This window comes from Oxyura jamaicensis, chromosome 1 (genome assembly GCF_011077185.1).
Source record: "Oxyura jamaicensis isolate SHBP4307 breed ruddy duck chromosome 1, BPBGC_Ojam_1.0, whole genome shotgun sequence".
Classification (NCBI taxonomy): domain Eukaryota; kingdom Metazoa; phylum Chordata; class Aves; order Anseriformes; family Anatidae; genus Oxyura; species Oxyura jamaicensis.
In genome coordinates, this window is record NC_048893.1 from 54,214,663 (window position 1) to 54,242,108 (window position 27,446).

General features: G+C 48.1%; 1 protein-coding gene and 1 long non-coding RNA gene across 25 annotated transcripts in view; one reads left to right on the top strand and one right to left on the bottom strand.

Annotated features, from left to right (window-relative positions):
- The window catches only part of RBFOX2 (RNA binding fox-1 homolog 2), a 160,079-nt gene that overhangs the window by 42,513 nt on the left and 90,120 nt on the right, over window positions 1-27,446 (top strand). The window contains exon 1 of one of the 24 annotated variants that reach the window (XM_035340232.1): window positions 1,727-2,176. The exons of the other annotated variants lie outside the window; for them this stretch is intronic. Coding sequence (XP_035196123.1) covers window positions 2,135-2,176 — 42 coding nt within the window. The 5' untranslated portion in view covers window positions 1,727-2,134. Of the gene's footprint in view, window positions 1-1,726; window positions 2,177-27,446 lie in introns of those variants that run through there. 24 annotated transcript variants of the gene reach the window in all.
- On the bottom strand, window positions 14,271-15,313 carry LOC118174735. Its single transcript, XR_004754764.1, has 2 exons — window positions 15,215-15,313; window positions 14,271-14,510 (listed from the first exon to the last, which is right to left on the bottom strand). It is a non-coding gene; the product is annotated as an uncharacterized LOC118174735 (long non-coding RNA).

Consider the following 27,446-nt stretch of genomic DNA (forward strand, 5'->3'; position numbering starts at 1 on the left):
TTGCACGTCTTCCTTCTGTTCCAGAAATCTCACCTGGGGGAAATAATGGAGGGATGTTTGACGAGGAGTGCAGCTTGTCTCTGTCTGTGTTCTGCACAGCAGGAAATCTGACAGAACCACGGGATGGCTGAGGTGGGAAGGGATGTGGTGGGCCCCTGCTCCAAGCCCTACTCCAGCAGGGCCACCCGGAGCAGGCTGCCCAGGACCACGTCCAGGTGGCTTTTGGAGGTCTCCAAGCAGGGAGAGTCCACAGCCTCTCTGGGCAAGCTGCTCAGTCTCAGAGCCTTCAAGAAAATGAAGGATGTATGTGTGTGAATAAATATATAAACATTATTTCTCCATCCTTTTTTCTGTCTTTCGTTTTTTTAAAGGGAGTGTAGAGACCTCAAGGAATAAAACCAGTCAGTGTAGTTACAGAACCTAGGAAGATGTTGAAAAAGATAGGATGCTTACAGTCAGATGCTTTACCAAAGGAAATTAAGGCAACAGCAGACAGAGATTGCTGATTTTTAAGGACCAATCATGTCAGATGAATTTAATTTTCTCCTTTGACATGGCAGCAGGCCTGGCAGATGGAGAAAAGCTACTGGCTTCGGATCTAGTCCGGCCTGACCTTTACATAAACTAGGCAAATGAAAGGTGAAATTATGAAGCGGCTGAGCACCTCATTGGAAAACTATGTCTGGAGTGATTATGTCATGCTTTGCTGTGTGTGTGTGGTATCTGGAGTCTTAACGTGGTCTGTCCTGGCTGCTGTGCTTCTCATCGAACATCAGGGAAATTCAGTGGCTGAATGTATACGTGTGCGTACTTATGCATGCGTGTGTGGAGGTCTGGCAGCCTTTGGAAGGCAGCGGTAGGTGTCAAAAAGATCGCAGTAAATTGAAGAAATGGTTTGAAATTCAACAAAACCAGGCTGTATTAATGAAGGGAGCTGAGTTCACAATGTAAGATGGAGAGTAGCTGGCTAAGCAGTAATACTGAAGGAAGCATCTGGGGTAACAGGAGATAACAAACTGAATATGCGGTGCTGTTTTTTGTGGTCTTAAGAATTTGGAATGTATTTCCAGGTGTGCCAAGTAACTACGGAAGGCAATTATTCTTCAGAGCTCAGCACAGTGAGTGGAGCACTGTACCCAGTTATAGGTGCTTCAGGAAAGATGCAGGAAGAATTTGGAAAAAGTCCAGGGAAGCAAGAAAAAGAGGCTTCGATAGCATGATGTATGAGGAAAGCATTTCTTTAAAAGCAGGAAAAAAAATAAAAAGAAGAAAGAACAGAGAAGTATGGAGGATGGGGACTGATTATTTACTGTGTCCATTAAAGACAGCATGGTTTGCATCAAAGAAGACCTAAATTGTGTATTACGGGGTGAAACATTTTCTGTTTCAGTGTAGTGAAGCACTGAAGCAGGGTAATTTTAGGGGACCAGAGTTCCTGCTTCTTGGAGTCTGTAATAACAAGTTAGGCAATTCCTGATGGATGCTTGTCTAAACATGCTCTGCATTGCCTCTAAGCGCGGAGGACCTCTCGTCTCCCCTGCCCTGTACTCATATTATTCTGTGACAGTAAAAAAAAAAAAAACCACAGCAGTTGTTACCACATGCATAATTCCACAGCTGTATGACTGCTGATATATTGGACCTCCCCCCCCCCCTCTCTTTCTTTTTTGGGGGGGGGGGGTCTAAATTGTAAAATAAGGGGTCTTCTGTGCTGCTGTATGATCTTACAAATGCCAGAGGTCCTTTCTTTGTGACAGCTGTCTCATAGCTCTGTTTCTTCCTCATCTCGCGTATTACTCAAAGGGTGCAGGATGTTCAGCATCTCTGAGTCAGTCCTTCCCTCTGCCTCGCTGTAATAACGTGTATCGTGTATGAGCCTCGGAGCTGTTTCCTATCTTGATTTCTCTTTAAGTTCTCTGGCCAGATCTCCTTCCCTGGTGCTTAGAGGTTTCCTGTTTTCTTTACATAAACACCTTCTTGCTACCCTACCTGCAGCTCCCGCTGCACTAAAAGAGGACCGAGAGAATTGGGCAGGAGCCTCCCTGCTGTCGGGAAGTGCTGTGGGAGGGCAGCCTGTGCGTTAACTGCTTCGCTGCCCGGCTCGTGCTGGCCGCTTCAGCGGGACCCCGAGTCAATGAATGGGATCGCTCGCTCGTCTGCCGACTTCTCCTGCATGGTGAGTGAGCAGCTCTGCATGCGCTGCTGAAGGATGCTGCAGGCAAGCAGGGTTCCTCGGCAAGCTAAGCAGATACTCCCCGGAATAGCTGGTGGAGGGAAGATGGTTTCGTTCTCCTCGATGTTAAGGGAGAGGTGTTTCCAGCAGTAGCATAACGTTGCTTGGAGCAGGCATTTGCCAGATGGTTTCAGCTCCCCGGAGGCTTTGGGAAGTGAAAGGAGAAGGGCCAGGAACACACTTTTGATTCATTCCATTAGTAGATTAATCGGCACTGTCCTGGCTTAATAAGTCTCTTAGATTTCCCAGTGGAAATGGCACATGTAATTCTGCCCAGGTCACGCTCTGCACACCTGTGTTGAAGCTTGCACAGCAAGGAGCTGCGCTGCTGCAGGCGACATCTGCACGAGAAGGCTTTGCGGGAAGGGCAGGCTTGTCGGTGGGGGGAAAGGTGAGGGAAAATGTTTTTAATGAGTGCTGTTAGGTAATGCTAGTGGGAGTGTGGTGGCTTGTGAGAACATGCTTGAATTCTTCTGCCATTTTGGTGGGGGGTGTATTTAAAAACGTTGCAGTGCTAATACGATGATACGGAGCCTTTTTTTTTTTTTAATTTTGTATTAATTGCTGGCATTTTTCAGGAAGTCTGTGATTAGAGGACAAGGGTGCTCTTCCTGATAAAGGTCAGAGGCTGCTGTCTCCAGAGGCTGGTGGTGAAATGAAGGGACCCGACTGACAGATTTCAGCCGAAAACCTGAGCAGATGCTGTGCTGCTATTTACTTGGGGGGGCGGGGGGGCTCCCCCATGACCCATCTCTTCCCCGCCTCTCTTTCTGCAGGCCAGCCAATTGTTGGGGAGTGGATTTAGTTGCTGCTGCCGCCCACACAGGAGAAGGTTTGTAGCTCTTGGCAGTTTTAGCAGGAATCTGCGTTTTTAACTCTTCTGGCGCCTGCGGAGCGCGACGAGCTGCTCTGCGATGTCACGGCAGCTCCGAGCTGCGCTTGCTGCGGTTCCTAATAAAGTTTTACTGGTAGGATTGTTTCTGATGAGACCCATTAAATTCCTTCATGGCCGGGTTTTAATGAGGAGAGACTTGAATTACTGCCAGCAAACGCATCCTGTCCTTTTCTGGTCCGTCATTTCCCCGATACACCTGGGGAGCATGGGCTGCCCTTTCTCACAGGTCAGCAGGACAGCAGTGGCTAATGTTGGCAACGGCTTCATCATCATCTCCATTTCTGAGGCACCTGTCACCCTGGCTCCTCGCCACTGTTTCCCTAAGCTAAAACAGTGCTCCTCAATTTCAAGTGCTTGGAGAACATGTTGTTTTCCAACCATTTATGGCAACTAGCTCCAATCCTCTGCAGGGTCTGCAGAAAGACTGACGGGGCCAAAGGAGTAAATGTCATGAGACTCCAGAGCTTTCTGCTGAAAGCTGAGATAGAGATATTTTACGTCCCGCGGTATATGTAGCCGGATTTAGGCTCTCTGGTATTTCCAGTAGAATGGCATTTCAGAACTGGGAGCTGAACTCTTGACAGCAGCGTTGTCCCCAGTTGCTGCCAACTTCACCCCAGACAGAGAACTGCTGTATTTCTTGAGCAGCTGTTGCTGTGGAGCAGAGCAGGGGAAGAGTGCTGGTCTCTGAAATAATTTGAAATGTACTGGCACAATAGACAGATAGAGCCAGCCCTCTGAATTTCACTCAAGAATTAATCTAATCACTGCGTAATATGTTCTTACGGGTCTATCCTACCTAAAGGGCAAAGTTAACTACATTAGGCACAATTTGGAGCATTTGCTTTCCTTCAGACTTAGAATTAGGATACAGCTGACTATCCATGTACATATTTCGAGGTTTCTGGGCGTCTCTAATCCGGTTTGTAGTGACATTAGCATTAGATAACCATAGCGAGGCCTTTATCTGAGAGGAAACGTGCATTCTTCAGGTCACACAAGGAAGAAAAAAAGATTGTTCTGGTCACTGTTGCTCTCTGGGAATTTGGGAGCAGAGAGGAATTTCGCATTCTGTTGTTTCTGGTGGCTTTGATAACAAAGCACATAGTTCCTGTGGATGGTACAGGAGTTGTCGGAGGGTATGTCTACACTTCAAAGCTTAAATGTGGATTAAGAAAAGTTGAGAATCTATTGCGTAGGACCTTTGGCACAATAATTCCATGCGTTGACTGGTCATAGTCATTTCACACCATTCATCTCATCTGAACTGAATGGGAGGGAGCTGCTGCTCTTGCAATTTGGCTGCCTTAAAAAGGGATTAGAAGAGTAAGGAAGCTGTGAAGAGTCTAATTTTGCCAGGATTTCATCAGAAAAGGCAGCAAAATGGAATTTATGGTAGTTTTTTTTGTTGTCGTTGTTGTTGTTGTTTTTTAATGGTAGGAGATATGGGGAAAAAGGGAAGTTGGAACAACCTTAAAATGAGTTCAGCTGGAAGTGTTTGAGAGTCCCGGTATGTTTGTACCCTGCAGACTGCAATGATGCTGAAGACCAGATCAGTCTGCTCATACAAGAGCCCGAAGCCTCCTGATGCAAGTACATTTTCTTGGCACTTGTGTCAACTATATATTTGAATATCCCATGGAATATCCTGTGTTACCAGTTCTGGGTGTTTCAAGTACCCAGTGCCTGCGAAATCTGCAGAATGGCACCATGTCCTCTGAAAAGATACAGGTAGATGCCTAGCCAAGTGTCTTTTTGGAAGTCTCCCATATTAAATAAATACACTAAAAAGACTTTGACCAGTGGAGTTATCTTTTGTGGGTCTGTCAGGAAACAAGTAACGTAGTTAGCCTTTACACACACACACACAGATTTCTAAATCTTCTTATGCTCCTCATACAGCGAGGAGCCAGGCGGATGGCGGGAGCTGCTTTCTGCAGCCATTAGAATAATCCGGCTCGATGCTGGTGGCAGAGGTATTGTTAAGGACTGCTTTGCTCAGGACGAGATCAGAAGCAGAATTGCTCTTCTGACAGCTGACCTTTGCTGATCATTCTGAATTGAAGTTTGGGATGTTCTATTCTATAACATTTTTTTTTCCAGTAGCATTTCTGTCCTCTAGAAATCTTCCTCTATGTTTTGTATCTATTTGTGCCTTTTGTCTTATGCCTTATTAATGCCTTTTACATTTGAACAGCCTGCCGTTCCTTTATGTGGTTTGACAACTGCCAATACTCCCGTTGAAATACTTTGCTTTTAGTCCTGTTAATGGCGATTTCGCCTGGATTTTCTTACTGCCGTTATGTAATGGAAGTAGCTGCAGTCCCCTGACACGTGTGTTTGGTCTCTTTCCACCCACCCTTATTTATCTTGCTGATGCTGTGTTCCACCAAAGTCTTTTAGCAATTTAGTTTTGTTGTTTCTCAGGAGATGTCTTTCAGTGTTTATCAGTGTTACCTCTTCATTAGTTGGAGTCATTCCTCTCCTCTTTGCCGCTGATATGCTTGTGCCATTTCTCGTACTGATGCCGTACTTCAGGCATTCAGCTAACAAAAACATCATAAATTTAAGATATTTTATCTTCATTAGGTGCATAAGGCTCCTATATAATGTTAAGGATTATTTTTCTTCTCATAGTGTCAACTGAAATAATGTTATTTGAATAAAAGAAGAAATAAAGCTCCTGTGATGACAAGATTAAAAAAAAATGCACAATGTATAATTTGTTAAGCTGATTCCTTCACTCTCATAGGTGTATTTGCAGTTTCCTTGGGGTTTATTAGTCTTTCAGTTTTTCTGAGTTGGAGAGAATGCATTTTATACTCTTTAGGGGGAAAAAAAAAAAAGGATGTTAAAATCTTGTCTTCAAACCAAGTGATACAAGAGAGAATTTCATTCTTCAGGTCTCTGGCAATTTTACTATCCTAGGATTTGTAAACTGCTTTCTAAGCTGTAGTAAATTAGATCCCAGCAGTACAGGGCCTATGTAGATAAATATAGTAGCCATTATACCTTGATATAGTTGTATTGTCTAGGAAATTACTACTGTTATTGAAAAGGAATTTGCTCAGGGCAAGAGAGTATCCATTACTTCCTGAATAACTCGCTAATATTGTTAACCTTCTTTTGCACAAACAAGCCAAAAGGAGTCCCTTTCTGCGAGGGACTGCAGGGTTTTGTCCTTGGTTTGCATTTCCCATTATCAGCAGCAAGCCTAAACCAAAGTTTCAGCATATTAATAAGCCCCTGTGCGGTCTAGGGAAGAGAGCTGTGCCCCGTCTTCTCCTTTTCCCACTGTTGCAATACTCTCACCTTCATATTGTTTCTCAATTTGCTGGATTGTTGCAGTGCTGATGGATCGCTCACGCGGTACAGCCACTTGACATGGTAAGCACGGAGACAAAAAATGGCGTAACAATGCTGCAGCTCTGTTGATGAGATACGTGGAGCAGTTTTTCTTGCTACTTGGAGCCTTACACTTTGAATAGGATAACACTTGGATGCCATCAGCTCATCCTTTGGTGTAACTACCACTGTGAACTGCGTCGAGGTAGGAGCTGAGTTCAGGCTTTTAATTATGGCTCCCTCTTCAAAACCCACAACCAGTAGGTATCCTACTTAGCTCTGACAGACAAGTCTGGGGCACAAGGAATCTTTCTGCTCTTTATCAGTTCAATGGGATGTTGTACTCACGCTTTGACACTAAAAAAATGACTTTTTCAGAATTTGATACAGTTTAATACTTTGTGCTACTGGCTGGAAAAACTGAGGGGGTATAAATCTTTGCTTTCTGGACATTACTAGTGAAGATATTAAGCATTAGGGTTAAAGTTTACTTGACTAAACTTAAGATTAAGTAAGTGTTGGAGCTTATTTTGATTCCCTCTTAAGATTGCCTAAATATATTTGCTGTATGCCAATTCAATACAGACCTCAGACTATATCCAGGTATGAGAGGGGCTTGAAAACACAGCTGTGTTACTAACCTTGGCTTTAGAGATGCAGACCTTAAGCTTGCTAGTTTTTCTTCAGAAGGTGGTGGAGAATTGCAGATTTTGATCCTGCTCCTCCATGGTAAGACCGACAGGTGTAATTCATGGAAATTCCCAGGTGGCTGCACAAACTCATGTTTGCCGTTCCCTGGGAGCAATTGCATCACAACTTTGCTTCTGCAGATGAATGTCCAAAGCAGTATACCACAGCTTTCTTATGTCTGAGAGTTTGCATGGTCTTGAACGTTTAACTTTGAATTCTCTGGCTTCGTGGTTTAGTTTTGTTGATGTGGGTGTGCTTTGTTTTAATTTAAAAGCATATTTTTATGTGGGAACACGTTCTTAGCAAAAGACTTTTTATAGTTACTGAGCTCACAGGGCTTCTCTTGAAGGACTGACAGTGCCTTCCAGAATAGTGCTCTTGAACATACTTGTGAGAAGAGGAAAATCCCAAACAAAGTCTAAAAAGCTTTTCTTGGTACCCATTTCCTTTTTCTCTGCTACGTACTTGCCTGTGAATTAAGACCTTCTGAAGTTTGTTTAATGACTTAATCTTAATTACTACGTGAAGTCAGCAGCAGGACAGTCCCTGAGAATCATTGGTTTTGTTTGCATGTCAAGGTGTTTTACTGCTCCAGGCTTTCTGCTTATTTTTTTATCTTTTTTTTTTTTTTTTTTTTTTTTTTTTTCTGTGGAAGATAAACTAACCCTTGATCGTTTGCTTTTAAATAAGTAATCTCTTTTCAGGAGCCTCTTTGAGCATAGCCAAACCATACCTGCTGGAGATGGAATAGGGAATCCAGTTTTCCAGTAATTAAGTGAGTTGCTCTGTAACAAAATGGCTTTTTTTTTTTTTTTTTTTTTTTTCTTGTAATATGCCAATGTTGGGCTTATTTGCTTGGCAAAACATCTAAAAGGGATTGTGATGTTTTTCTGGGTGATTTATTGTATGCATTTTGTATTTGTGTTACTTCCTTTCACAAACAGGATAATGCAGGAAGAGGCTTCCTGGAGTCCTTTTGGACTTTGAGAGGAAATCTACCTCATGGTTCAGCAATTCTGATAATCGGAGATAATGCCAGGATCCTGAATGGAGGGAACCTTCACAAACGAGCAGTAGTGTGTCACAAGGGTAGTCTCCAGCAGCACCCAAAGGAGGAAACCAACCTCAAAGAAGATCCTCTTATCTCCATAGGAACTGCAAGTGTGCCCAGAGCAGCCTTCTGTGCCTCTCCCGGGGTAGTTCCCAGCCCCATCTCTAATCTTCTTTAAAACAAACAAAAAAACAAAACACGAGGCATGCCCAAACCCCACAAATAGCGGGAGTCAGATTCCCATATTCTCTTGCCGGGACATTCTGCCAGAGTCAGATAAGCGGTGGAACACAGCCATTTAGTCAGAGAAATCTGCCTTTGAGCATCGCAGAGCACGTCTCCCTTCCCATCTCTAGTCAGACCTTTGTGGTCAGACCCTTGAAGTTTTTACCGTGGTGGGACAGCGAGTGAGTCTTCATCCTCAGTCTGAATTCAGCTCCTGCATACAATGTGAATGCTCAGTCTGCCTTTTGGCTGAAAACAACTGTTTTCCTTTGGTTTGAAATGAAATTTCCTTCTTCAGCCTGTCCCAACCTCATACCTCCCCTCCCTTCTTAGCCAAGGAGAGCTGCACAATGAAGAGGAACACATGCGTTCAGTAGCACTTATTGATCATAAAAGAACTTCATTTTATCTTAGAGTTCAGGCTGTTTTTAAAAGCTCTTTTACAGTTCTGATTTATGGGACAGGTTGCCAGAAGACACATTAAACTTCAGGAGCAGATATTTTTATGATCAGTGTTCCTCATTCATGTATCCGAACGCTCTCCTAGATGTGTTCAGGTGCACAGGCCTTCAGCCTGCGTCTTTGTTCTGTGAAACTCCCGCTATCAGGCCCCATGTTGGTGTAGTTTTTGCGTTGCTCTGCACTGGGATGTTATTTGAGATCTCATTAGAGGAAGAGTTCCTGACGGGATGCTTCTAGGAAAATTCAGATGCTGTGAAAATTTGTACTGGTGACTTCATCGGTAGCACTGCTTCCCTGACATAGTGTTCTGGAGTTGGCTGAGGCAAATCTTTTGGCCAGGCTCAGCTAACTGCAGCAGGGCTTTCACAATGCAGCTTCCTACAAACACCCGTGTTTGGGGATGTCGTTGCATCATGGTTGTGCTTTTGGCCTTACAGCAAGACCAACGTTAGTACCAGAGCTAGGGCTTGTTAGTGCTGGGAATGCAGACCAAGCAATTAGATGCAGACTGCAGGCCTTCCGAAGCGTCCACACCTGAATATGTTCACAGCTGCAGTTTGGTTAAAACCCACTTGTTATCTGGTTACATTCCTCCTGTTTGTAAGCTCTAGCTAGATAAGAGGACAACGGCGCTGTTTGTTGGGAAGCTGTTGGAACATCTTCCGTAGTTACTGCTGGAATGGAAAGCATTCTGTTATCACAGGACCGCAACAGCTGACTTTTTTTCCAAATATAGAACAGAAACACGTATTGAGCGCTTTAGCTCTTCCTTCAGTATTGGTGATGTTTCTACCTTTTTCCCATAGTAGCAGGGCAAGCTGATTGCTGGGGTTGCTGTCCCTGAGAACCCTTGACAAACTTGTTATTGTCCTTCAGCTCCTCTGTTCAGCTCAGAATTTCTCCTCCCGTCTTTAGGGCTCCCTTGTCATTTTTTTTTTCTTGCCCTTCCTAGTTTCCTTCCTATTTCCCTGTCTCAGCTTTTGTTTTTTTTCACTTGTTAGAATATGTAGCAGTGGTCAAGTGTGGGGATGTGACTGGGAAGCCCAATAAGTGATCTGTTTGTCCAGGAAAAAACCTGGCAATGTACCTCTGGTCCCACTCGAATGCCGAGTATGTAAGTAGATGCACTGCCTTGGTCTCTATTCTCCTTCCATATATCAAAATGTGATTGTCACAATCATTTTTACCTAAGCTAGCACTAATTTATATTTTTACAATTGATTGCTCTTTTCTGTCAAGATGAAATCTAATGCGGAATTGCTCGTTTTGAATGTAACACTTCTTGAACTAAGAAGTTGTTTTCTATAATTTAGAAATTTCAAGGGTGTTCTTTGGCATTAGCTCCATGCCGCCTCCTGCGTGTGTCATTCCATTTGAAATTCTTGGTGATCGTATGGGTTTTTTCCTCCGTTATGAAGAGGCGCTTAGCTAGCCACTCATCCTGCTTGCTATCTAATGTGATTTCAGCAGTGTGTAGCAGACACACTAGCTCATACCCTGTCTCGAGCTTTATCTGCTAGAATGTTAATCCACAAGCATTTGAAATCATATGCCCCTGAGACACAATCAGCTAGAAACAGATAATGTCAGTTTGAAATGGTGCCATACCTGCTCCCCGTTGGCCCACTCGGATTGTTCCTAAATAGGTTAGAACTTCTTAAAATTATTATTTTTTTAACATTTGGCTTATTTGAAATGTCTATATCAGCAGTATTTTGGGGTTGAATATATGCACGTAACTGAGCAGCCACAATTCTTCTATATACTCAGGACAGAAGGAGGTAGATTTTTTTTGTGATTTACCAGTGCCTCTTATTTTGCCAAATACTATAATATTAAATGTCTGGTTACTTGCTCTTTTTTTTTTCTCTTTCCCCTTTTGTTATTTGCTAATACCTTCCCTACCTCTCTAGCAAGCATTAGTGTCTTTGCAGGCTGTGTTTTCCCCTTTCACTTTGATTTACACAACAGCCTTCCCTCAGAGATGGGCACGTGTTTCATTAGGCTAAAGCTCTCTGAACATTTTTCTCTTAGCTCAGTATATATTAATTTTAAAATGTTTTTCCTTCTCTTTTTAATCCTTTCTGAGACAGGAAAGATCCCCAAGAGATCATGCTTATTTCCACAAGCAGCAGCCTTCCAAGTTCCCTGGCATATACATCCTGTAAAGCGCTGTCGTTAGGATTAAGACAAAGCATTTGCCAGGGATCCTAGCTACCTGTTTCAGAAGCCTGTCTTAGTGATGTCTTGCTTTGTGTTTTTCTGGAATTAGACTCATTAACATCGTGTTGTCCTCTTGCTACTTACAGAATATTTTGTGTCTTAGTATAAATTTTCCAGCCAAAAAAAAAAAAGTTCTCCGTGGATGTCTTTACAGACCAGCTAATATAGTTGAAATTCAGTATGCTCTGGGAAAAAAAGAAGCTTTTATTTATTAATTTGGCCTATTAGCTCATCTGTTCCCCCCACTCTCAGCCAAATAAGGCTTTATCTTGCTTATAATCTGAAGCTAGCATGGCTGTCCAGCTGCCACCAATGCTGTCTGCAGCTGTGGACAGCCTTGGGAGCACCCTCCATGCTCTTAGGCATTGCTTTGAGCCTCTGGGCAGCGCTCGGCTGAATCAGAGCAGCGGTGCCGCCGGAGGCATCCTGCAGCTTTATTTCCCGACTGGTCGCTACCCTCTCCTTGCTTGAGAAACCTGCTCTTGCAGTTCATCCAGAAGTGCCCCAGGTCCAAGGTATGTCATCACCAGAAGTCTGCTGCTCTCAGAAATCTTCTCCCATAGCTTCCATGGAGAGGTGATGGCTCACCAGCGGTGGTGGCAGGTGAGTTCCAAGCCTGTATTCGGATGATTCAAAGAGAGTTCATAACCCTTGCTTCACTTTGGAGCCTGAGTGCAACCTGTCCAGCTGTGGAGCAGCTGGGATGATTCCTAACCTGAAGCTGAAACTAAACTTTCAGAGTAAGGCTGATCTTTCTCTTCTCTCTCCCTTGGAAGAGTGGCCTAAAGGATGAGAGGAAGGGGAAGGACTGTGTCTGTGTGCCAGGGAGCTTGTTGCCCACTCTTCAGCTCAGTTTTAAGCACTCATCTTTTTCAAGGCTTTTATGGAAATACACATGAAGTAAGATTAATTTGGGTTTGCTTGCCTAGACCATGTGTCTTCTCACTTTCTTCTCTGCACACGAGGAATCTCAGCTTTCATTAAAATGATATAGTAAGATCATTTTTGAATCAGGATCCTGGTTCAGAAGAAAATCTTGAAAATCTCATTGAATATATTGGGTGCAGAAGTGCCTGCCTGAATCTGCAGGTGGCTGAACTAGGAGCTACCACTGGTGTGAGAGCTTGCTGCTGAAACATTAACTGAAGCGTCTGGTCGTGGTGTAAATGTCAGCCCTGCTGCTGTTTTACTCCTTTCGGAGCATTTAGGAGTGGACATGTGGGCCACACGCGTCACTCTTTGGAGACCGTGCATCAGCTTTGGTGCAGTAGGTGATTTTTGGGAACACTGCTTTTCACCTTCCTGACCATAGCCGCTGTGCTGAGGGGGCAGAGCAGATGGGGAGGCCAGGGAGATGCCGGCATCGCCTGCTTGTGGCTGTGCCCCGGCGGAGCCGGCTTGTTCCCCACCTCACGGGGCTGGAGTGGGGCAGGCCGCGTTGCTGCCCCCTCTGCTCTCAGCCGCTGCCATCATGTCATCTGGGAGCAAAAGGAGTGGAGGTGAGACGTGAAAGAGCACCCTTTCTCTCTCTTTGCCGGAGATAAAAATATTGCTTCAACGTTCATTTCCAAGGAGACCAGTGCCTCAATGAAAACACAATTTTTTTTCTTCTTTTTCTCTCCCCACTTGAGGAGAGGCCAATTTTAACTTAGCATTCAGAGCCCAGCGAGGCAAGTCGATTCCTCATTTTGAGGCGGGGAGGGAAGGGGTCATGAAACCCGTTCCCTGGGTGTGTCAGAGCCATGTGGCTGACAAAGGGGACGAGAGGCGACGCTTGTCCCTTGGTGCTGGGCCGAGGGCTCGCGGGTGCAGGGCTGGGCCTGTCGGGCCTTGTTGGCCCGGGGCAGGAGCTCCTCCGGCTGCCAGAGCCGAAAGGGGAAAAGGGGTGGGAGGGAGAAGGGGTGGGAGCGCGGTGTGGTGAGGGGGTGCTGCCTCGGGGGAGCTTGCCCGGCCGCCAACACCCGATATGCTCGGGGGAACCGGAGCCAGCTGCTGCCTTCCCTCCAGCGGTATGGAGCCTGTAAAACTCTCGCAGGCAGAGCCACCTGCAGAAGCAGGTTAACCCCTTTATCCGAAAGCCACTTCTCCCTCCGAGCTCGCCCCGATGGCGTTCGCCTCGCCCGGGGCAGCTCGGGGGCGAGCGGCGCACCTCAGCCTTCCTCTCAGCGCCAGGAGCGCCTCGCCTCCTGCCAGCGGCTGGTGATTAAGTGCGGCTGCCGAATCGTGACCGAGCGCGGGGTGGTGGCCGGCGCTGCAGGTGAAGACGTGCAGGAGCCCCGTCCCGTGCTGCACGTGGCGCCCGGCTGCGGGGACGGGGCCCCAAGAAGCGTGAGCGTGGGGACAGGGTCCGTCGTCGCCCAGCCTCACAGGACGGCTTTCTGCCTCCTTGACGCTTTGAGAGCCCTTTCCTAAAGGAAGCGCGCTTGGGCGCCGGGAGCTGGGCTGCATTTATTGCTAACCCCACCCATCCCTGCCTCTTGCAAGAATCTTGCGAGGCCGAGATCGTGTTTTCAGAAGTAGAATGACAGAGAGAAATTCCCTGGAGGCAAATGCAGAGTGTGTGCTGTGCACGCCAGTGCAGACACACGGGCTGGGAACTCCCAGGGAGAGATTAAGTGCGAGAGCGCAGCGCAGAGCAGCCAGAGCTGGAGGAGGGGGGAGGAGGAGGCGAGACGCTTTCTAAGCCTCAAACTGAGCCGTTCGGATTTTTTTTTTTTTTTTTCTAAATCTCAGTCTCGACAATTTTCCTGAAGTGCCTCTCGCGTTCCCGGATCATCTCACTGCTGGGTTTGAGCGACCCAGGCTAACATGATGTACCTCTGGGTGAGTAGAGAGCTGTGTGTGCGGGCTTGCACACTTTGCACATATAAGGAATGGAAAGCTGAAGGGCTCCGCGCTAACACGAGCGGCCTTCTCCCTTCAGCTTAGCTCTCCCCAGCCTCTACACACAGCGGGCTTTAGTTTCCCCTTTAAAAAAAAATAAAAAATAAATAGCGTGTGCTGTTAACCGGGTACCGAGCAGGCTTCTCCTGCAGTAAGTTCCTCTGGAGAGAACCGCTTTGGGCAGGTGCCCCACAGACAAAATTCTCTGTATAATGCTGCTCACTGGCTACCATCCGAGACCTGTATGTACTTCCCCCCCCCCCCCCCCCGTGCATGAGACTGCACCCATACGCCTCTGCTTTCTGGGCTTTTGGTGTTGCTGAGAGACATCCCAGGTAGAGGAAGAGCCCTGCTGAAGGGGCTCTGGGACCGCCGGGTGCGAGGAGAGGAGCGGGGCACGGGTAGTTTTGTGAGCTGGGGGCCCGGGGGCGGAGGGAGAAGCTGTTTTGACAAAAGTTGGACGCAAGGTTGTTTTTCCAGAAGTGGCACGTTTGCTCGAGTTTCTGCTGGAATACGGAAAATAATGTCAGGAAAAACATGTGTAAAATGTTATATAGATCCAGCAAGCAAAGTAAAAGCATACATAGGAGCATATGTATTTTCAGCCTTTGAGCAAGGACTGGAATTTCCTCTGGGGCAGCCAGCTGTTAGGCTGCTCAGTCAGTCTCCTGCTCGGAGCTTTGTCTGCTTCTGGGCACCCTTGAGATCAGAAGTTTGCCCTTGGGCTCCTCACCTAGATACACGGGGTTACGCACAATCAAATCCAAAGTTTTTGCCCTTTATTTTTATTTTTTAATCCGTCCATAACTCCCAAGCTGGGGGCTCTGCTAGCTGTTGCTCAGAGAGCCTCCCCTCCCAGGAACAAACAGGGGTTTATTTTAACAACAAAACGAGCCCTTGGAGCGCAGGCAGAGGGATTTTTACTTCCCCGCTTTGCGTGCACACACTCTATCTTTGTTGCAGGGTAACTTGACTCTGCGCTGGGGTATGCACAGTTGCTTGTTCGTGTACAGCAGCCCTGCTGGCAGGCACGTCGCCTCTTTGACTGCCCTGCCGGACCCCGGGTTTGGATTTGGGTTTTTATCGAGGCCGGCTGGGCAGGCCCCTGTGGCTGGGCTCAGATGTGCTTAATGCGGTGGGTGGGGTAAGAAGAGGAGTAATTCAGCCACGCTGCTGCTGATCTGAGATAAGCAGAGATGTTCCTCACTGGGCTGAGAAGCGGAGGATGCCGGCCGGGTGTCCTTCCTCCTGCTGCTGGCAAGGGGTGTGTGAGAGCCCTGCTATGAAGCAGAGGTGTCACAGAAACCCTCTTCAGTGCGAAAGATGAAGCGCTGTCCCGATTCTTAAATCGGGTTTTGGGGCACTTTCCATTGAGTAAAGAAGGGTAGCCCTCTGCTACCCCCTGCACCCCAGACCTTGGGCAGCACTGTCGCCTTGCTCGCGTTGCGGTTAAGCTTCCAGAGGAGTGGGGAAAATAAGTGTTAAATACTAGAATAGCTGAACGGGTTTTAAGGGCATCATCTGGGCACTCTGCCATGATAATTAAAAAAAATTAGTAAATTCCTGCTATCTGGGTAAGATCTTTCTCTTCCCAGCACAAGTTATCCTGCTACTTTCGGGGAATCTTCCTCTCCTGGCTCTTTTCAGGAACCTTTTCCTCTATGCCCCTTTGTGTCTCTGCTTTAAGCTCTTTTTGTCCCGATGGGCCACGTAACCTTTTCTGGCGAGAACAAGGAGCCCCGAGTGGCGTATCTGGTCTGGTGTGGGGTTTGCCGTGCCTCGGCTGTGCTGCTTTCTTGCTCCCATGCTCACAGGTTCCCCTTCGTGCTCCCCGTGCTGCGGTGTTCCTGCTCCGAGCCTCTTGCCCTTGGGACGTCCGGACTTTGGTAGAGGCATGGAGATTTGTACTGAGTCATTCCTTAATTCAATGCATGAAGCTACATTAATGCCATGTTAAATTTGAGGTTTTAAATATGCAAGTCCTGAAATCCAGAATTAAGGTTCCCACAGCAACCGTACTGCTTCCCCCTCCCCTTAGGGGTGCAAGTTACAGAATTATCTTCCTTGAAGAGACTGTGCGATACTGAAGGCTGTCACGTTTGACAAAGAATACAATAAAAAGGAGAACGCACCTTTCTTTGCAGCTGTAGCACGCTGTGGATACTCGACCTAAAAGTACAGCCTGCCTGCAACATGGGAGCCCCTTAATTACGACGCTCGTTCTCTAAAATGAAGCAGCTTTGCATCCTGTGCTCGGGCTGACATTCCTGCTTGCTGAACTGTATTCCCTCGAGTGAAACTTGTTGCCGGATCCTCTAAATGAGGGCCTTGGAGGCTGCAGGGGATTGTGGGCTCTGCAGACCTGGAGAGTGGGAAACTTAAAAATATCTGCTGTGGTGACCTAATGCTTGGCATTGTGCGGGAAGTGAAGGCGGCAGACTAGCTTTGCCATTAAATATCAAGAGAGACTATTTATCTTAACACGTTTATCGTGTGGGATGCAGTTGTATGAAGCCTTTCTGAGGCAGAGACGCTATGAGAGTCTCTTTCTGATGCTGCAAACTGTTCAAGTGTGTACATTTGGTCATCCGCGTTGAAGCTCGGGGTGGGAACTTCTTGCATACGGCAGCTCTGGTTTTGCAGAGTATTTTGTTTGTAGGGGACCACCTAAATCTACCAGCGTCTCTGCTGTCCCTCATCCCCCTTTGCCTGCAGCTGCCCAAAAAGGCTCCTACTCATCGGTTGTGTGGATGGGCTGTGGGGTAATCGGGGATGGGAAGGCGAGGGGGTCCTCGCTGGGCAGGGTGTCCTGATGAGGCAGGGGCAGGCGTTCTGCTGGCAGCAGCCAGGCTGGTTTGGGTGTGGGAAAAGCATTCAGCCCTTCCGTGGATAAGAAAGCCCTATTTTTTTTTTTTTCATTTGCGAGCAGATGAATCTTTGTGTACTGTGAGTCATAAGATACAATCTAGAGTCATTTCATTCCAAGTGTTTTCTAAAGAGCATGATGTGTTCTGAGAGTTGCATGTTTGAATGTTGCCTTGCTGGAGGTCTGTTGTTACAAGAAAGGTTAAAAGGAAGGGGCAGCAGCCCTAGCAAGCAATTTATCAACCATCCTTCTCCCGTGCTCAAAGGCTGCTGAAACCATCAAAGCCAGGAGGGACCAAGGTAGGGGAGGTCCATGCTGTTGCTAGGCTTCTGATAGGGAAGCGCTGGAGTCATCCCTCTGATCTCAGATTATAGTGGGTATAGATAATTTCCTCGTTTCTCACAGCCATGCACAGAGTACATGCTGAGTGCTTGTGAGAGGGCTGCCTGCCTATTGCAACTAGAAATGATTTCTTTCTCCAGAGCCCCGTGAAAGTGAAGATCTTACCTAGACCTACTAATTATCTACTGTACGAGCAAGAATAGGGCTAGTAACCTTGCCAAGCTCATTTCAAATTATTTTTGTTGGTTTTCTTCCTGACCTGCCTTTTACTTGCCGTTTTGTCACTTAAAAGCCTCCCTTTGCATTCGCTGGAATAAATTTTCCCTCTAGGCTCCGAGCTCATCAGCTTTACCACCAAGGGACTGGAAACCCAACCTCGCTGCCAAACCTGGGTCTTAGCAACGTGCTCTTCCTCACGCCACGTCTTCCTGTTATTATTATTATTTTTCGTTTCATGCGAGCTGGAGGCTGCTGGTGAGAAGTCGGGTCATCACGCCGTGGCTTTCAAAGCACGCGTTTGATAGCAGCGGAGCAAGTGGCTATCTGGGAAAATGTCCTGCCTGCTCTGTTCTGGTGCCAAGCCTGGGGCAGCTATTACGAGGGAAGTCTGGCTGTGCCTGTAGGTCTTTGGCTGGAACCTGTTTGGTGGGAATGGCAAACAAACGCTCCAGCTGTAAGCTGAAGCCAGGAAGGGCTGGAGAACGTGCGGCGTGGTCAGCGTGAAGAGGTTAGGATGTGGTGGCCTACAGGAGACTGCACAGAGGTTTCCCTGCGTACTGTGCTCTCCAGGGGTCAGATCTGGGTGGATTTCTCTGAAGGTGGTAAAAAGCACTTCTTTTTCATTCAAATGCCAGGTTTAGATTCCAGCTCCAGAGCAGGGAAGCCCTGGAAAATAACAAATCGGAGCTCATGCAAAGATCCCCGAGCTACTAGCTGGTAAGCCGATTCCCCAGCCTGCAAGTCCCCGCGGTGCCATACTGTGGCATGCATATGGAGCAGCTTGAATCCAGAAGTAATATAGTTGTGTTTGTCCAGCACTGCAACTGAGATAATGAGTTCTGCTGCTCGATAAGGTTTATTAGCTTTGGTGCAGCACCTCGTGAACGCGCCCGTACTGCTTCCAGACCCGAGCTGCTCTGCGCACGGCTTCTCTGGGGACGTCCGCATGGCATTCCCCTGGGAGGTGGCGTGACAAAGCAACTTGCGTCTGGTTGCATCTAGGGGTTTGTGCAGGCTTTGGGGATCCGAGAAACGGAGAAAGGAGACTGTAGGAAAGAGACAGGCAGTCACGTGATACAGTGTTATTAGGGGACTAGAGTTGATAATCCAGGCAATCTTTTCCAGTTCAGTGTTCCTGCAGGCCTGCAATCCCAGAAGATGCCAAGGTCACTACTGAGACAAGAGGGAGCTCAGGAAGAGAAGGCATTTCACATTAAGCTACTGGCTTCAGAGAGGGGAGATTAGGAATCACGATGCTGCGTTCTGTGCACTACACCTGATTAATATTAAAACCAGGTAAAAATGTCACGTTGCCTTCGTGTTCAGGAATTTACTGCCTTGATGAGTCTAACCAAAAGAATGGCAGGGATGTAGGCTGGTTGAGCTGGTGTGAATTTCTCCTGCAGCTCTTCTGCTTGTCTCTCTATTCCCTCCTGTCCAAACAGCGATGAGCACGGGGGACTCTGCTGTAAAACTGCCCAAGTCTTGTGAGACTGACAGGGACTGAGTTCTGTGCGAGTTAGTTTTCCACAAACAGCCTGTTTATCTTGGAAGGAAGAGAGGAAACCTGAAGAGAATAAACCTCAGCCTCCTAGTTCCCAGCTGAAGGCCTGAGGAAAAGCACAGATAATAGCGACTTGAGACTGAACATCTGTGTCTCTTGCACTTCCCATGGTGCTTATTTGCAAGTCCTAATTCTTGCAGCACCAGAACTTCACCCCTGGCCTAACCCCCAAGGTTACGGCGATGGTCTTTGAGTGGATCTCGATTTGGATGACATTTTTGCAAAGTCCCAAGCAGTCCCTTTGGGTATCAGCTGCATGTGTGTGTATGCTTCCCCAAAAGATGACTTGTGTGGCTAGCTGGAGGAGATACCACGCTCCTTCAGTGAGGGCTTCTTGCTGCAGCAGGAGTCTGAGTCAGGTTGTAGGGTCAGGTGAAATATTTTCTTTAGGGGGCTGCGTGTTTGGAGGAGGATTTGCAGTCTGTGTGCAGCGGGGCGGTTCTGAGTGGTGCCCCGTACCTCGTGCAAGAGGCAGTACTGGTACACCCTGCAGCTGTTCAGCGGGGAGGCTGGCTGTGTGGATGGACCAGTGCAGATAGTTCCGCGCTGGAAGTGAAAACAGGTTTGCCAAAAATTAAGAAATCAGTTGAGCATTTGCATTGTGTCCTCTGGTGCTAAATTCTTCTGCTGAAAGTGTTAAGGATTCCTCAAAGCTGTGAAGAAGCTTAAGCAAGTAATTAAGTTTCCCTTGTCTGTCCCTCAAATTTAGGTTTCATTGTTCTCAGAGTCCTACGTCTCATGACTAATATGCTGCCTGCACAATGCTGTTGATGATTTTTTACCAGATGGTTCTTGGGGCTGTAGCTGAATCCAGGGCAAAGGCAGTTAGTTTTTTCTCCTACCCAAGTGAAGCATGCTGTCCCCCACACAATGCTCTAATTGAGTCTTGGACATTAAGACAACGATGATGTGAAAATATTTTGACCAGATGACAATTATTTTTTTAGATATTCTTGGGGATTATTATTCATCGTGATTTAAGGAGCTGGCATTGGATGATACTGGAACACTCCTCTGTACTTTTTATTTTTATTTTTTATAATTTATAAATCATCTAGTGTTGAAACAGTTTAAATGCATAAAAACGCTGAAGTTCAAATATGTATACGTGGCTCGAAAGCAGAAAACGCGTGCAGTGTGATCTGCCTGCTGCTGTTTTTTAACTTTTAATTTCTGTCACGACAGCCTCCTTCCTAGTCCCGTCCTCAGGCACTGCGATGATGGCTGCTTGCACCCGTGCCCTTCTGAGTAAAGGCAAAGCTTCTCCTGGGAAGGTGGCAAAGCCTCTTTGGCAGCCCAGGTTGGGTGTGTAGCTCCATCAGGACTCTCAGTAATGCTGCCCACTTCGTTACCCTGGGGTTGTGAGGAGCAGTGAATGATGATTACTGTTTTTGCTGAACCAGCTGAAACGGAGCAGCACATGCAGCATAGACGAGGCTTTTGACTGTGGCGTCTCTCAAGAAATGAACGGTATCGAGGTCTGGAGGTCTTGGTGCTGGAGGGATTTCTCTTCAGATGGAGCACAGTGTCCAGCGCAAAGCAGACAGACTTTGCTGGAGCGCGTGTAGTGTGTGTACAACTGCTGGTTTTAAACATCTTTAGGCCTCAGAAGCGCTGTAGAAATATGAGATGCTGTAATGCTTTTTCCTTGCATGTGGAGCGCGGCTCTCCAATGCAGCTGTTGGGAACAGGTGTGTGATAAACACTCCTTCCCTCTTCAGCGGAGCAGGGTGGTGATGGATACCGCCTCATTTAAACATACGTGTTTTTCCTCTCCTACAAGAAGAAGGACTTCAGAAATAGTACACGCGTCTAGAAAGAACCGAGTGCCTTGTCCTGCCTCCCTCCTTCCCTGCCCCCCGCTACCAACTCAAATTACCGGCGAGCTTTGGAAACTTCGGGGCGGTGGAATCGAGGTGCAGCTGGCCCGCATGTGTTGCACCAGCTGTAATGCAAATGATACGTTCTGAAAGAGGCTTTTCTCACTTTTGTAATTCTTGGATATTGTTGTGCAATGGGGACGTGCGACAATTTCTCTTTAAATGTGTTTGCTGATACGTCCCGCGGAGTATACTGCTTCCTTTGTTCCTCTTCGGCAAGAGACGGTATCAAAATCCAATCGCCCGTCTGCGGCGTGTCTGGGTGCAGCTGGGACCGTCCTCCTGGCTTTCCCCTCCGCCAGTCGCCGGGTGATCCCATCGCACTCCATACCAGTTCATGGAGAGCTGGCCGGAGCCCTGCTTTGGTAAATCCTCGGCTTTTTTGGACCATTTGGACCATTGGTGGCACACTGAGGTTCTCACCGTTTATTTCCTGAAGCCGTGATGCTGCTCTGGGTGGCAGGGCTGGAGCGGGGAGGTGCCCAGCCGAGCTGCACGCCGAGGGCCCGGGGTTCCCGGTCAGCCCTTCTGCTCCTTACCCAGAGCGGTGAAAGTGCGGGCTGAGTTGTGCAAAAACAAAAGCTGATGCTGATTTAATCCCATTACATTACGTTGATCTCTCAACCACTGGACTCTTAGTAGGATTCCAGCTTTAATCCTGTAAGGATCAATCTGGCCCGTTGCTTTTCTGTCCTGATCCTAAATCCCCCTTTAATCTTGTTAATTACACCAGGCCTTCTTTGGTTTCATTTTTTTTTCCCCATGTGGGCCAGCAAAACCACATTATACTTCACGTTGCCATCTCTGACCTGGTGTTTTTACCCTTTCCCAGTCCCGTTGAGGAGCTGGTGGCTGATTTCACCGCCGCAGCTGTGCCACATCAGCACGCCGTGGGCTGCTGCTGGCTGCTTCGGGCTCCCGCGAAGCGAGGTGCTCACCCTGTTGTGCCGAATCCTTCCTGGTTCCCATCAGGATTTATTTATTTCTTTTTGGCCCCATCTGCTTTTCATATTGTGCTGTCTGAAGGAGGGGGGCAGTTGTGGAACACGAGAGCCACTTTAACCTCCAAAAACATGGAAGGAGAAAGGTTTCTCTGAGCAGAATACCGTTAACTGGCACCGAGGGCTTTGGGGAGAAGCAAATTTTGGGAATACAGAGCAATCCTGGGGCGCTGAGGCAAAGGCTCTGGGGGGGCTGTCTTGGGACAAAGCGGTCTCGTGGCCTCCAGATCTATTCTGAGGGTCAAGGAGGAATTCAGCTGCTTAAATCGGCCTTTTTATCTCTACGCGGGTTCAGTGGCTTAAGGAGCAAGATGATGTGCCTTCAGACCCGAGGCTCTTTATCTTCCCCTCGCACCGTCTGCAGGCCTCCGAACCCGGCGCTGCCTTTTCTGTGTAATGCACAAGGCCAATTTCTCACTGTGACAATCTGCTCTTGGCACTCGCAATAATAGAAACTAGCTGCGCGTAATGTATTCATCGCTGGTGTTTCCTGTGCTGCAAAGAAGAAAACCAACCCCAAATCGCACCTCCATTTGTTGTAACTCGATCGAGAGCTGACAGATCGTCGCCGGGACATGCCCGCGCTGGGATCGTGACCACCCTGCCAGATTTTCTTCCTTTATCTCGCAGCCCTGCTCTGCCTCGCAAAATCTCCTGCTTTTCCACCCTTTCGGCCAGCTCCTGGCTTCTTCCCATCTCGCCAAAGCACCGCGGCCCTCCTCTCCCTCCCCGCGGGAGTGCAAGCAGCAGGTCTGCAGCACGAGCAGCCGAGCTAAATCCCTTCCAAACCCGAGAGAGGGAAACGGATTTGGGATCGCGGGGGACGAGCTCTCCCCCGGCGCTTGGTTTTTGGAGAACACTCAGGGCCGTGACAAGAGGTGGCAATTGTCTTTAAGCAAACGCGGGCGTTTTCCCAGCAGCTGTAGGGTTAAGGGAATTGCAGGAGGGTGACACGGTGACTGTGTTCCATATTTTTGCGTGTTGCCAGTAGCGAAAAGGGGGAAACTTTGATTTCTAATCCGCTTTGGAGGAGGCTCCGTATCAGGGCTGCACAGAAACATCCAGTCAAGCAGCTCCTTTATCATAAAGGGGATTTTAATTAAAACTGTTCTCGCATCATGAGCGGAATGAGCATCGGTGCCAGCCAGCCCTGTACTGGGCATTTATCTCCTTCAAACCACATTACCAGTAATTGCCGCATTAAATCAAAGTCGAGGGAGATTACGGGGCTGAATTGGGCGGGCGGCTGGTGCCGGTGCAGGGAGCTCCGTGCTGCCGAGGTGCTGATATGGGAACCCCCTCGCCCCCGGCCGCGGGTGAGGGTAGGAGGGCTGTAGGATCCCCAGCAGCCCTTCTCCTCGCCGTAATCTAGGAGGAGCTGGGCGCTTCGAGCCTCTGAAGCTGCCACCGCTTCCCTATTGACTTCCTTCTAAAACAAACAAAGCGAAACAATAACAAAACAAACCCGCTGGCTTTGCTGTCCCACCCCCGGCCCCTGTTCGGATCCACCACGGCCGTTCCCTTTTGTTTGTCCTCTGCCTCTTGTTCCAGCCCTGAAGCTCCAGAATAAATCCTCTCGGTGTGTCCCTGTCTCCCTCCCCTTGTCACAGCTCCGCTGTGGAGCTTGTAACCCTTCTGCCTCGAAACGGGAGAGCCTCTCCCCCCACCGAGGACTTGTATCTTCCTTGACCCGTGGCTCCTTTGCCAGCTATGGCTCATTAGTTGGTTTAATTATTTTCCGAGGTTTCTAAGCATCCTGTTGTCTCGAGCTCTGGAGCAGATGTTCGCCGCCGCCTCGTCCCTGCGCTGTGACCTTGTCGCGCGGCTCCAAACCCCATCTGAGCGTCCGCTCTCCGGACCTCTGGCGGGCCGAGGCTGAGGAACAGGAGGCCCTGCCCGTGCCAGCTTTCGGGCACGTACGGACTGGCCGAGGTAAGGGGACCTCTGCGGGCATCGCCTGAACTATCACGGTGCGACTGCTGGATTTTTAGGGACTGTTACTGGATCTGCCCTGTGACTGTAGGGAAGGTAGGTCGGGAACAGAACGTGCAGATAGCGTGTGGCTTTTTACTTATTTTTTATTTTTTCCTTTAGCCATCATTTTCTTTGTTCGCATCTTAGGGTGGCCACGCGTTCATCCATTCTGCAATTCCCTTCCTTTAGGGTTTGTGCGCCCACCGTGCTTCTCTGCTGCGGAAAGGGTCTCGTTCACGGGGCCAGGTAATGTATACGGAAAAGGACACTGCAGCTCGACCTGCCTGCTGAAGCCATTCAGTTTCAGGCAGTTGAGCTGTATTAGATTTTGAAGATTCGCATACGTTTCTCCGAAGCTATCTGACTCTGAGCGGTTGCAGGAGGTGTGCCTGCTGTGCCCCTTAAGAGCTTGAAGTTGCAGCTTTCGCTTCATTACAGTGTGAGCTTGAGATGCAGCTTAAGTGTTGCCCTAGTTTGGCTCTGGCCCACGCGCAAATCTCTAGCTCGAGATGAGTGCTTCTCTTAAATTCGAGCTAAGAGGCCCGTAAGGCTGCAGCCTGAGCGCTGCCGATACCCAGGCTGATAACACCGTGGGGCCGCAGTTAATTTCTGCGAGGCGCGAGCAGCCCCGCTGCGGTGTAACTGGAGAGGCGTGCGGAGAGCACGAGCCAAGTCTTTGGTGAAGATTTCTTGATAGTGACTGAAAACAGAGGTGAGGGTTTTCACGCGAGCCCGGAGACCATCCCTACGCCATCCGGCTTTTGGGGGAGTGGTTGCAGACGGTGGCAAATCAGGGTGAGTGAATGTGTGAGAATGGTTGTACACGTCACGGGGAGCTGCTGAGGAGGTTGTGTCTAGGTGGTGCAACCAGAGAAGGCCCTCGGTGGTGGTTGTGCGGGGACTTCAGGTGCTTTGGCTTGTTTCAGAGGTGCCTGCGAGGCAGAGCCAGCCTGTGGGGAAGTGTTTTGGGCTGAGGGGCATCAGGCTGCCTTCTGTCCTCTCGCTTCTTGGGGGAGAAGCGTGTGGAGCTGTTGCCTTATGTGCCAATAGAAGACTGCTGAGCCCACGTCTTGGGGCATTTCAAGAAGATAGCCAGAATTTTGTCTTTTGATCATTCCTGCTTTCTCAGGAGTAAGTAGGTTTCCAAAACAAACAAGCAAAATCCAGGCCTCGCTGCCTTCTGCTATTTTTGTCTTAGTCTGAGGCAGAAGGTGATGTGAAGACTGCTCCTTGCCGGTGTGCTGCCGTGGCCTCAGCATACCTCTTCTTCTCGCCGCAGCTTTCTGCTTCTCGAGTAAAACCACCAGAGCGGGGACACAACATCCACAGCAGTAACTAGCACCTCTGCCCGAGAAGAGCAGTCCCTGGGGTGACTCCCTGCATTAAGGCATGGCTTGCTGCTGTCACCATTCATTTAGCAAGTCTGACTTTCCTCTTTCAGGGTAAACGGCGTCGTTCTTGCCAAACCTCGGCTTTGCGTGCTATTTCTGGATCCTTTCTGTTCACTCAGCAAATGCACCGAATTCTTAACTGCAGCACTTCTGGTATTTTGCTCTCGAATCTCTTCTAAGCTGGCTGCAAGTTTGAAGAGGTTGGGGTTTTTTCGCTTTTTTTCAATCGCAATGGAGAAAAAGCAGGATTCATCAGGGGCTTAGCCATCCAGCAGGATTTTAAATAGGGGCTGTCAGAAATTAATGGACAGATGTAATTCCACTCTCATGAAATTGTCTTTGCAGATTATGCTGAAGGTGTCATATTCTATATGCTGCCATGCTGGAACCGTTTCCAAACGATTTTCTGAGATTTACTCGGGACCTGCTGTTTCAGCAGCTGAAGGACCTGCCCGCGCGGTGCTCTCCGATTCCTCAGCTCCCCCCAGTACCTCACGGAGACCGTGCTGCCTGTTTTTTATTTCTCTTTTACTTCCACTCAATTAAGAGCTGAGCTTAAATAATATTTTTGACATGTTTTGTCTTTTGCTTGCGTGGTTACAGCGTGTGGGCAGCTGCTCGTCTATTCTGGTTGAACCAATTTGGGTACGGAATGCCTGTGCTCCTCCAGAAAAAGAACAAAGTACTGCCTGGGAAAACCTTTCCCCCAAATTCTGGCTTGGTACACGCAGCAGCGAAGCCGTGCTGATCTAAGCCAACACCAGTGCGATTTCTGGTGTGGACGCTCTTTGTTTTTGACACAGGCACCTTCTTCTATTTTAGCTTGTCACGTGGCAGCAACTTGATAAGCCGGGAGGCGACGGAGGGAGGACCGCCCGTACCCAAACCCCTCTCCGTTAGGGCGATACGAGCGAGCCGCCGCCGCGTACTGCAACGCCCAGTGATAACCGATCATGTGCTGCCTTCGCCCCAGGCACAGGCGAGGTGGGACGTGTTGGCTCCAGCCCGCCGCGGAAGGCGTTGAGCCGGCGTGCCCCCGGCGAGCGTTTGCGAGGACCGGGATGGGGGCAGCGCCTGAGGAACCTCCAGCGTAGCCCAGACCTAGTTTGTGATTCATTCAATTAAAAATACTCGGCGAGAGTATCTCCGATATTACCATCTGGTGACTTTTAATAATATTTATTCTTAGGAAGATAGTTCTTTAATTAAGGAATTAACCTTAATTTCTGTAGGCTTAGCATAGATCTGGAGAAATGCTCAGGCTTAAGCTGGCTCCTTTTGTGGAAGAGGGAGGTCATTCTCTTCTGGATCTCCCAGTTATTGTATAGGTAAACGATGTCCCTTGAAGGATGATCGAATTGAACTGCTGCTGCCTGCTAAGGGGAAAATCCAAGTGGGAGTATGGATTTTTTGGCAAATCCACGCTCCAAATGGGCAAAGCTGTTCTCTGTCTGAGGATCTGGAGCTAGCCGGTAGATTTAACACGCCTCTACGACGATGAAAACCTCTTTGCTCTATTCTTTCTCAGTTTCCCCTTTTTCCCCCCGCCCCGAGGAATATAGAAAGGCAGCGTAGCTGTCCTGTAATGTCTAAACTACCAAGAGAAAACTCCTTCCCTTCTTTGATGTTGAAATCCTGCATCTGGAAGCCTTTTGTTTCTCATGTAACAGGCAAAAAGCATTTTGACGGACATCTAGCATTACCAAGATCAGTGCACACACAAGTGGTCCCTAAAGAAAGCTGTGCTATGATCACCTTCTTTGCCAAATGGCTTAGCCCAAAAGTACACTTATTTTCTTCCTGAAGCAATGCCAAGCACTTAGAGTTCTCCTTGAAAGGAGGCCCGGGCCCAACACACGGGGATTATTTTTTTTTTTTCTGGAAAATATGTGTATATTTTCTTTTTTCCCCTTTATACTGCGCCTCCGGTAATAACTAAGGTGATGGAGTCTGTCTGGTTTGAGAAGCTCCTTCGGGGCTTGTCGCGTGTCATGCTCAGATGTGCTGGTGTTTTCTCAAGATAGCGTAATTAAAAACTGTTTTGTAACGTGCGTAAAGCAGCGGGTTGGGGTAGGAATGAAAGTTGAAGTTGCCTTATGTATGCCGCTGGTATATCCAGACCGCTGTCAGCTTTATTTTGCAATTTAATCACTAATTATATTTTTGTGAGTTATTCTTCTGTTGAAGCTGGCTCCCTTACCT